We start from the raw sequence: 12,186 nt of genomic DNA on the forward strand, positions 1-12,186 counted from the left end.
TTGAAAATGCTCTTATCGCAGCATACTCAAAATCGGGTTTTATCAACCTTGGGTTGAGCTCTGGAAACCTTCTCTTTAACAATTGAAACAAAAAACAATAGGTTTCAAAACTTTTATCTTTTAAAATTGCAAATATAATCGGAAATACATGCGCTTCACGGATAAAACTAATTGTGTAAAGTTGATAATATGGAATTGGAACCACCGTAAAGGTCCCATCCATCGCCCACATGTCATATAGAGCCAGTTTTCCCATAGCTGAATCTGTATAAAAAACTATTATACTGTCATTGGGTTTATCACTCCCGCAATTTTCAGGCCCATATCGATACCATTGTTCGCCTGTATGACTGATTAATTAATCAGCACATAAACCCAATGTTTGGTTGGCGTATGGTTTTGGATTTAAGAAATTTAGCCTAGCTTTCCTTAATATCCTCGCAATAGGCTCAATAGGGCCTATTGCGGCGATTGTTTCTTCACCAGCTCTTCTTAAGGAAGAAAAAAATGTTTCTAGAAGAATCTTTGCCAGAGATAATTTCCCGTTTCATTTTATCTATTTTATTCTTCCTACAGACCTGTTCAGGATTTGGTTCATGATTATGAGGCGAAGAAATAATAAAGGATTCGAGATTATTGACGTAAACAATACTACTAATGGCCTTGGCATTACAGCTTCGTACAATGCAGCGCCACTTTATAGTAGTATTGTTGATTCTTTTTTTCTCGTAAATATATAGATTTTCATCTATTATTTGGTCCATATTTCTTTTGCTTTTAATGATCCTTTTTGTCCCGGTCATAGGGGTAAAAAATAAAAAAAGAAAAAAGTTCGTTTTTTTTATTTTTTAATTTTTTTAACCCCTATGACCGGGACGAAAAGACCGGGTACCGAAAATAAGTAGGATTTCTCAGCTGTAGGTTTGGAAATGAACATGAGTAAGTCTGCGACTAACTGTATTGACTGTAGCGAAGATGCAGTAATATTAGAAGGGCATCAAGGATACAAAAACCTTGGAATAACAGAGGATGCCTCTTGTGCTGTCAAAAGAGAGACTTTTGAAAAAGTAATAAATAAGATCCTACAGAGGGTTAGAAACTGTGCAAGACTCAATTAAATGGTAAGAATATGATTTTAACTATAAACAAGCATGCAATATCAGTAACAAAAATCTTGTAGGACTTCTTACAGTCCATTTCATTTTTATAGGCACTTTGTTTCATTTTTATAGGCACTTTGTTTCATTTTTAAAGACACCTTGTTCCATTTTTATAGACACCTTGTTCCATTATTTTTTACACCTTATTTAATAATTATAGAACCCTCATTTCATTATGATAGAACCCTTGCTCTAAAATTTATTTTACTTTACTTTATAATTTTCAATCCTTAAATATGAGAAACCTAAATGTCAGAGAAGAACTTGAGGAATATCGTACAGAAGAATCATTTGTCGAGATAGAAGATGAAACGCAGTCTTCTACCCCAATTAAAACCAGGAAGATGATTACGAGGTCGATAATCGAAAGTTTTCTTTCGTTACTCGACACTGGTATGAAAGTTATTTATATGGAAGTTGCTTTAAATCTCAGTAAGTCTAACGTCAAACGCCCATATAAAAGATATCTTACGAGAGAATTTACTAACCTTTCAACTTTTAAGAAGGCAGGACAAAAAAAAAGAGTGAATCTTTAAAGACATTTTTATGGTTATATATATTATTGCAACGGAAATAGCCTTGATTCCTTGTCTATATCTTTATTATTTATCCGATAAATTGCAAAATGTAAATTCCACGGGACATTACTTTATGTCAACTGTTTGCAGACTTGTTAAAAAATAAGGGTATAGTTTTAAACCCCCCCCCCCCCCGACCTTGATTCCACTAAGCAGAAACAGTCCTCAGAACAAGCTGTTAAGGTCTCAATATGCGAGAGTAATAGATATCATATCAAATGATAATTTAAATTTTCTCGAAGAACCCGGTTTAAATCTGCACCTTAACAGTACTTTTGGTTTTTCTTTAAGAGATACTAAGTGTTGTGTAACAGTCCGAATTCGAAAGGGACTAATGTTTCTTTAATGTATGCTATAAGCGTTAAAGGATTATATACGCATAAAACTAAAGTCGAAAGTTTTAAATCGATAGATTTTGTCGAATTCATTAACAATAATGACCTATTTGTGAGCAAGAGGAAAACAGAGTTATAATATTGGATAACGCATCTATACAAAGAACAGCCGAAGTAGCTGTTGCTCTTAGAAACAAAGGATACACTCTAAAACTTATCCCTCCATATTCTCCACAACTAAACCCCGCCGAGGAGTTTTCTAACAGTTTAAAGTCCCAAGTAAAACAGAGACCTAGACCAACAACCACTCCTTTGTTAATTGATTGTATTGAGGACGTGTTGGACACAGAAGTATTCGTCATAGATGGTTACTTTTCTCATAAGAGAATTTATCGAGAAAGCTCTTGTCAATGCGGGTTTTTTCTGAATTAATGAAATTAAAAATTTTAATTTAAAAACTTCTAAGATGTTTTCATTGTTTGCCATGTAAATATTGATGTTTATATCTTTATCTTTATCATTATCTCTTCTTTACGATTCAACTATATAAATAAATTATGAAAAAAATAAAAATAAATGTGATATATTTGTATAATTTCTATCCCCATTATGATAAATAAAGACATGGGGGCGATACCGAATCGTCAGTTTACAAGTGTGGACTGTGGTCTAGAGGCCAAAAAGTTAATAAAGGAAGTTAGAAGAATAATGTATAGGTTGGAGATGGAGGAAGTAGAAATCAGTTTGTGGAAGCAGAGAATATTTATGGAAGGAAGTGAAGAAATAAAAAATTTCATGGTAGAAAGAATTAGTAAAGAGGACGAATATTATAAAATAATTGAGAAATTAGAGGAGGAAATATGTAGAGAAGAAAGAACTAAAAAAGAAGAAGAAAATAGGAGAGAACTTATGGAGGTTATAGCTGAGAATGTTAGAGAAACTGTGAGAAAAGAAATTCAAGAGAAAGATTTAGTTTTAAGGAGTACAGTACAAGAAATAAGAAATAATAGGAATTGTTTTAATTGTGGTAAATTTGGCCATATGGCTAGGAACTGCTATTTAGGAAGGAACAATAATCAGAAAAATAATAAAAAGTTTAATAAGTACTTAAATTTAGACGAAAACCAAAGTTGTAGTAGCAGTAATGATAATAAAGAATATAAACCAAGTGGAAAGACAAAACGAGTTAAGTTAAAGGAATGTAATAATAGTGATAGAAGACATAAAGAAAGAATATATGCGAGCAATAAAGAGACGAAAAGAAGATTACTGAAGAGGGAATTTACGTTGGAAGATCTCAAAGCGGAATATGAAGAAGTTTTTAAACAAGGAGATGAGGTTATAAGTTATTGTACATTAGAGAAGTGTAAGATAGATACTCCAGAGGGTAAGAAGATAGTCAGAAAGGGACAGACGATCCCACAGGCTTTGATCAAACAGACTGAGGAATATATTAATGATTTAGAAAATAGAAAAATTATAAGAAGATCGTCTTCGGAATGGCGAAACCCAATAATAGCGATACTTAAACCAAGTGGTGAAGTAAGAGTAGTTAGTAATTTTATAGGGTTGAATGATTTAGTCGAGAAAGACCCGTATGAGCTAACGAATATGAGAGAAATAATAAGAGCTACGCAAGGGTCGATAATATTTACTGTTGTTGATTGCAAAGAAGGATTTTACCATTTTGAAATCGAAGAAAAAGATAAACATAAGACGGCGTTTGAATTTAATAAAAAAGTTTACGAATGGAATAGTATGGTGATGGGATACAAAAACTCCCCACAGATACTACAGAGAACGATGAATATGATTTTTGAAGATTTGCGAGGAAATGGTGTTGAGGTATACATGGACGATATAGTAATACATGCCAACAATAAATGTAAACACGATGAATTAGTAATAGAGGTTATAGAAAGAATTAAGAGAAATAAAATGAAATTAAATATTGGGAAAATACAGTTTAGACAAGCGGAAGTAAAATTATTAGGTGTGACGCTGAATGGAATAGACATGACGGCCGACGAAATAAAGAAAAATGAAGCCTTGGAGTATCCGGATCCAAAAACTTTGACGGAATTGAGGAGGTTTCTAGGATTGACTGGGTGGTTCAGACCATTTATAAAAGATTATGCCGGGCTGACGTTGAAAATGACAGATAGTTTGAAGAAAAATGGCAATTCGTGGAAATTTACGGAAGAGATGAAAGAGGAATTTACTAAAATGAAAAATGTTTTAAGAAATATGGGAAGACTAAGATTACCGGACTATAATAAGGAGTTCATACTAAGAACAGACGCTAGCAATTTGAGATTGGGTGCGGTGTTACTTCAGAAGAATGAGAATGGGGAATGGGTTGCTATACAATGGGCATCTAAAAAGCTAACACCTACCGAAATAAGATATGGAATATCAGAAAAGGAAATGCTTGCGATATATTGGGGCATTGATAAATTTAAATACGAGTTAAGAGGTAGGAAATTCAAGATAGAAACGGATCACAAAGCACTGGTGGAGATAAGAAATAAACCGTTTTTTTAATAATAACAGAATAAATCGCTTAATCGAGAAGATACAGGAATATGATTTTATCGTTGAATATAAAAAACCTGATGAGATGGTGGTAGCAGATGCGTTGAGTCGAATAAATATGGAAGAGGATATTAAAGAAATGAAAAATAAAGAGCGAACAATCAAGCAAACAGAAGGTAAATGGAAAGCACATGTTTCTTCCGAGAATGGAAAGCAATATTGGCAATTTGACTCAGGACGTAAAGTTGAAATACCACCTGAGAATATAAGGAGACAATTAATCCAAGAATATCATGAAAAAGTAGGCCACAGATGCATGACAAGTGTTTATTATGCAATGAGAGAAGAATACTATTGGCCAGGAGTAAAGAAAGAAATAAACGAGGTTATAAAACAGTGTCAGAAATGTCAGATATATAACAGGAAAAATATGGGTGGTTGTGAATTTGTAGATACGTCGAGATACATAGAGAAGGTTGCATTAGATTTGATAGACTTTAGAAATTAGAAGAAATATGTTTTAGTTGCTATCGATTATTTTACACGTAGAGTATGGGGAGTAGTTATAAATAACAAGTCAAGTAATAATGTTGTTGGATTTTTGAAAAGATTATGTGAGCAAGGGAAGAAACCAGAAGAAATTATTACAGATAACGGAAAAGAGTTTATTACGTGGAATTTAGAAAATTTTGTAGAGATCTCGATATAATACACCGACAAGTAAGTATAGAAGCGCATAGAAGTAACGGAAGAGTAGAGCGTGTTATAGGAACTTTGAGAGAAAGTATTTTAAAGTCGGATGCGAAAACTTTTGAAGGTAAAGTATATAAAAGTATCGATGTATATAATCAGAGCTATCATACGGGAATAAAATGTACACCATTAGAAGCGACTGAAGATAAAACTGGAGACGTAATGCTTGAAAATAGCCCTTTAGGGAAATATTGTAATAGGTTTGGAAAAGGAAAGATCGAAAAATTTAGCAAAGGTCAATTGGTAAGAATAGCTAAACGAGAAAATGTGGCAGGTGTTAATAAGTATGAAAAAGGAAGATTTTTGGATACAGGAAAAATTGTTGAAAAGTGTGGAAAAGATTCTTATATTGTAAAACTTAGTAATGGTAGGCTTGTGAAGAAGAGACATTATGATCTGAAGGGTATGCTTGGGGTAGATGTGAAAATTAGATGAGACTAACCGTCTTGAGGGGGGGATGTGATATATTTGTATAATTTCTATACCCCATTATGATAAATAAAGACAATAAATTTTATAACAAGGGGTCTATAAAAATGAAACGAGGTTTTTATAAAAAATAAATGAGTTGTCTTTTAAAATTTAACAAGGGTTCTATAAAAATAAAATGAGGTGTCTATAATTATGAAACAAGATGTCTATAAAAATGAAATGGACTGTAAATTAGAACCAATAGATTTCTAAAGTCTCGATTTTGATATCCGACAGTTACTTATTAAGTACCAGGTCCATCTACGGCCAGCCTGCAAGGAAAGACTATACCTACCTAGATCCGAATTTGGTAGAGGCCTCATAAGTATCGAATATAGAAGCGAAAATATGCTTCTGAATATTTATAAAACAACAGATGAGTATAGAAATAGCTCACTAAGACGAACAGCGATACTTAAAGTAGAGGCAGAGAACAAATCGCACTTGTTTACAACTAACGAGTATATAAAGATTAGGTATAGCTTTGTAGGAGAGATAACCCAGAAGATGCTAATATAATCCCCCAAAAACGCTCTACAACAAAATTGACATAAGGACAAACCATGGAAAGTTGTTTAAAGCTAGGAGTAATGATTTAGTAAGCATTAGGGACTCTTCTGACTGGCTGGTTAAGGAAACAATCAGGCCAGATTCGAAGCAATTTACTGCTATCTACAGAATAGAAATATTTTCTGTTGACAAGTGGGACAATGTCCCCATTGTGGATCTCATAGGAAGACCGTGAATCATTTAGCTACCTAGTGTGATCGAATGTTTGGTTTTGATTATATGAAAAGACACAACGAGGTATTTTGTTGCATTTATCTCTTACTATGTATTTATATGGGTTTAAGAAGGCAAAGAAATACATGAACACTCGGTACAAGAGATCGTGGGAAATGATCGTGCAGAATAAGAGTAGATACGAGAATTTCCACTAATACAAATGTGACCCATAATAATCCGGATATTCTTGTATTTGACAAGACGAATAAGAAATTTTAATAGTTGAAGTTGGTATAACCAACCCATATCGACTTATTATAGTCGAGAATGAAAAACTAAGAAAATATGGACTTCATGCAAATGAACTGGGACTAATACATAAATCTCGGACAAGAATAGTTCCTAATGTAATGACATGAGATGGAGTGGTGACCAAATATCACAGAAAGTACATCAGGAAGCTGGAAATCCAACCCTACTTGGAAGCAAACATCCAGTCTATTGTGATTAAGAAAATATTAGAATCCACCTTGATGGAACGACGACTAGGATACGATCAGCAAGATGCAGGGAAGAAGTAGTGGCTAGAGCTGTAAGCACACTAGAGAATATGGCGACTGTTAAAGAAGTGGTTTCGGCAAAGGGAAATGGAGCTGAAAAAAGTGAAGTTGGAAAGTATTAATAATTCCACAGAAACCAAAGCCTGTAAAGAGCTGAATCTTATGACGATGCCGGGGAAAAATGTGCTATGAATATCTAAGCTTAATGATAAATTGGCTCAATAAAACTTTAAAATTTCTAAGTTTTGAATGCTTCTTAGGTAAAAACCCCAAATATCAATAGCCCTTGAACTCAAAACGGTTATTAAGAAACATAAATTTATTTATTTGATCAATTTATGGTAAATATTAAATGATGTTTTATATATCATTGATGAAAATTTATACTTCCAATAATAGCACATATAATTCATCGTTTAATAGAATAAATTGATCTTAAATACTTATTCTCGTAAAAAAAGTACCATATTATTATATCAAAATAAAGATTATCTTTATATAGTTCTTTGATGTAGAAATTATTGCAAAAAAAATCAATTTGTATCAGTAATGATACAGCTAGATTATTGCAAGATCCAAGCTTTACAATGAACAAAGGCTGAAGATGCCCAAACACCCCCCCCTCCCCCTCAGAGGGTGTTCACTTTATTTTTTCGAACCCCAAAATTGAAGTGCAAAATAAAGGAGGAGCAAAGAAGAGACAAAAATTACTAAGCACTTATTACATTAAAAACAAAAAATAAACATACGTTTATGTACAGAATTATATTTTAATTTAAGTTTGTATATTTATAACAATTGATAAGCAGTTTTTACCCTTCTGATTTATTAGAATTGGGGACCAAAATGCCTTCCTCTGAGGGTGTTCACTTTATTATTTTGAACCCCAAAAACGAAGTGCAAAATAAAGGAGGAGCAATCATTAGCATTCAAATTACTTGCATCTTTAAACAGTAAAAATACCAAATAATTATATATTTGTATACGAAATTTAATTTAAAAAAAGAATATAATCATAAAACTACATAATTTTAAATAACTTGGCATCTTTCAAATTAATTTTTTTGATTTAACAATCTGTATAGATCGTTGAACATTTATTTAAATTTTCTTATATAAATAATATTTATAATTTTAATTACTGGTTTATTATAAAAGTAGATTTTTGAAGAAAATCTACTTTTATAATAAACCAGTAATTAAAAAAAAATTTAGAAAAATAAGAAGGGCAAAAAAGATACAACACTTTAAATTATTATTAGAACTACATTTAAAATTAATTTTTGTATACAAGCATATATTTTTTTGGTATTTTTAATGTAATAAGTACTTAGTAATTTTTTTCTCTTCTTTGCTCCTCCTTTATTTTGCACTTCGTTTTGGGGGTTCAAAAAAATAAAGTGAACACCCTCTGAGGGGGGGGGGGGTGTTTCGGATCCTTCCTCCTGAACAAATAGTTTTATATATGATCAAAAAATTAATATAGGCAATCGTGGAATAATTAATAGAAATGCTGATTTTTTATGATCACAATTTTTAATTTTTAAGATCCATAATAAAAATGTAAAGCGAATATATTACATAAAATAAGTTTCTAAATTTCGAGGTTTTTTTGATAAATTAAAGAATATATTGTATATAAAAAAATGATAGATTTTATAACATAAATAAGTCTTTTTTTCTACAACCTCGTATTTCATACAGAAAAGTAGTAATTTATAGTAAACACTTTCAAAACATAAAATTTTATAGTAAGACCTTAGATTTAAAATGTATTTTTTGTTTCAATATGTTTTCCGATTCCGTATATCTAAATTTAGAATTATTTCAGTGTTTTCGTAAACAAAATAAAAAAATACCCTATGAATTTTTTTTCTATTCTATTTCATAAAGTTCTAAAATTAAAAAATGAAAAAGTAAATGAAACAAACCCAGTACTCGATTGGGCCAAACAAGATAATATAATTACTGTTGAAGAGTCCAGAATAACTTTTTATAAGAGGCTTCAATATGGTATATATTCAAACGCATTCAAGCCATTATTACCAGTCAATAGCAAAGACAATGATAGTCGAAACAATAAGAAAAAAGACAATCAATCTTCGGATTTACCGATAAATGTACAAAGCAATGAATGCAATGATTTCCCAGTGGATCTACGTTGAAATCTAAAAGTATCCTGATGCAAAAGCTTTTGTCATTTTCGCGTCGTTGTAATTCATTCTTGGAAAAATATAATCTTATCTTGATCATATTTCTTTATTTTTTGTTTATTTTTGGAATTGGTTTTTATTCTGGAAAATTAGTGCAATTTTTCCTAAAACGAACAAACAATGAAGATTAATTTGGTAATAATAAATTTTTATTTAAAAACATATCTACGTTACTTTAAAATTTCATTAATTTTAAGCTATGATCATCACTATCAATTTTTTTATATTTGCAACGAACTACTAAAAAAATGACTGGTCTACAAAAGATCTAACACTGCTTTACGGAACAAAATTAAAAGTTCAAGTATACCTTACGTTATTATATCATTTTTCATATAACTTCTAGATGTTCCTCGTGGATGAATTAACAATAAAAATACCATTAACGTGTTTATTAGATTTGATTTTGAATTATTTCATGAAGAAAAAATCATTTTTTAAAGTTTCATGGTTTACTTATCAAGACTGCACAATATACATTTGAATGTTTTTTTTGTTGGTTAAATGATTATTTAGCACTTCAATGAAAAAAATGATAATACGCATATTTCTTTTAATGTGGTCTATAATTTAGAATTGCGTCCGTTAGGCTTGTTGGATTACACTATACATAAATAGGTGAATGTTGAATTATTAAATTTTTAATTTAAATATAATATATTGCCCTTACAAATGTAAATATATACTTTAGTGTGTAAAATCAAAAACAAAGTACAACAAGATGTTTGTTTTATATATTGATTATCTTTTTAACAATTTTTTGAAATATATCAACATATACAACAATTTGAAGTACGTTACCATTAAATCTCTGTATTGTAAAAAATATATATATATTACATTTTACAATTCAAAAAATTTACCCATGATTTTTTTATATTTATTAATTCAAAGCATTTTAGCGACAAAGTATAAAGAAGAGAATAACAGCGTACCATTACTAGTTCAGAGTAATCAAGAAAATGAATCAAGAGCCAAGAAACACAAAAAAATCTTAAATAAGTATACTGACAAAGTATACGCACAACCCTTGCTTTTTAATGAATCTACTTACTATCCGAAAGTCCACATGTCTTCAAAAAAAAATTGGAATCAAGGATCAGAAACTTTTAGTAGCTCTTCCCAGGAAGTAGTAGTTGACGTTCCATACAATGAACATTTAATTGATAGATATGGCGCTATGGAGAGAATATATAGACCAACGACAGTGCCAAAAGGTTCGGCTCAAAATTTGCGCTTTTGTTTTTTGAGCTCTAACAAAAAAGTAGTGATTGCTTCCGTTATTGCAATATTTATAGTATTTTCTTTGTCTATTTTTGTTGGACGTTATACGAATCTATACAGATGATTGATACGGATCAATAAATTTTTTCTTTTAATTGTTTTTTATTTTTTATAAAAGACATTTTACAATTTCTTAATACAATTAGTAACTAATTCCGTTGCATAGTTCTAATTATAAGACAAGAATACGATACATTCATTCAAAACTTTATTTTTCATACGATTTAAGGAACATAACCATAATACACCTCTTTATATTGTCCGACTTAAAATTTATATTTTTATATATTACAACGATATCTATCATTATAACCCTGTTTTTTAGTTTAAAGCCAAGCCCCCGCGCTTAAAAAAAATCAAAATTACAAATAGCATGATTAGATAATGATATGATCTAATTTGCATATTTATATATTAAACATCAAATTTTTTTTATAATAACATTTAAACAAATTTGATTATTACATCTTTTCATTAATTCTTTATATTAAATTTATTTTTATTCCATTGTATTTGTCGAGAGTAGCAGACATTAGAGTATTTTATAATAAACTGTAGCAATTCAGCATTTCTTAATATATTTTATAAATTTATAGAATAAATGTCATACATATTACTATTTAAGCATAACAAAGATTGATTTGGTATTTAAATTTTTAGTTCTATGACCAAATATAGAAAAATTCCGATCATTTTTTCGAACATTATCAATTCATATATAGCATCAATTTGTAACAATGGCATATTAAAGTTACTAAACTTTTAATTGATCAATATAAATTCTATATTTTTTGCAAAAAATTATCTATATATTTAAATTCACCGAAAAAAATCCATGATTGTCAGATTCATCGAAACATCTTTTTATTATACTTGCATCTATGCAACAAACCAATATAATTTTATCAAAGTAATGACATATTGAATATTTAGTAATTTTAATTAATAGTAAAAATCTATATATTATAATAAAAAATATTGTTACATACTTTTATTTGATATTTTTTTCGCTGCGATTTTCTAAACTTGTATTTTTATGTATAGAGACGACCTTTTAAAACTTCTCTTTTTTAATAGTATTAACTAAATCTATTGTAATGTAACTAAATTTTGTGAATTCTATTTATTAATAGTTGTAAAAATGATAAAATACAATGATGCAAAAAAATCATGAAATTTTTTATTCATACTATTAAAATTTTTTTAATATTCTAAGCGTAATATTTTTTATAATTTATGACGATCAAGAAACTTGACTACGATATTATATTGCACGAGTCTCATAATAAAAAGTTGTTTGTTATGGTATATGTATATTGAATTTTTGCTGAAATATGACGTGTATAATTAATCGGAGTTTGTTCTATAAATAGATAGCTTAAAAAAAATTAAAAGACAAATTTTACTTAGGCACACTATAGAATTCTGATGCTATATAAAGTAGTAAGATTAATTATATATGAACAATAAGAACTGTTATAAATGTACTAAAATAGATAATAATGGTATAATTTTGTTATATATGTCCTTTCAACTTCAATAGTCTAAAGACATAGAATTATTCTATTTTC

General features: G+C 29.8%; 2 protein-coding genes across 2 annotated transcripts; both read left to right on the forward strand.

The window, feature by feature from the left end:
* Positions 1–8,980: 8,980 nt before the first annotated feature.
* VNE69_07121 (uncharacterized protein) lies at positions 8,981–9,283 on the forward strand (the record flags this gene model as incomplete). Its single annotated transcript, XM_065474126.1, has 1 exon — positions 8,981–9,283. One exon carries the CDS (start codon positions 8,981–8,983, stop codon positions 9,281–9,283), a length of 303 nt encoding a protein of 100 aa, XP_065330198.1.
* Positions 9,284–10,196: 913 nt separating this feature from the next.
* Positions 10,197–10,679, forward strand: VNE69_07122 (putative SP-containing protein; the record flags this gene model as incomplete). Its single annotated transcript, XM_065474127.1, has 1 exon — positions 10,197–10,679. The coding sequence occupies one exon, from the start codon at positions 10,197–10,199 to the stop codon at positions 10,677–10,679; it is 483 nt and encodes a 160-aa protein (XP_065330199.1).
* Between the last annotated feature and the right edge of the window lie 1,507 nt (positions 10,680–12,186).

This window comes from Vairimorpha necatrix, chromosome 7 (genome assembly GCF_036630325.1).
Source record: "Vairimorpha necatrix chromosome 7, complete sequence".
NCBI lineage: Eukaryota > Fungi > Microsporidia > Nosematidae > Vairimorpha > Vairimorpha necatrix.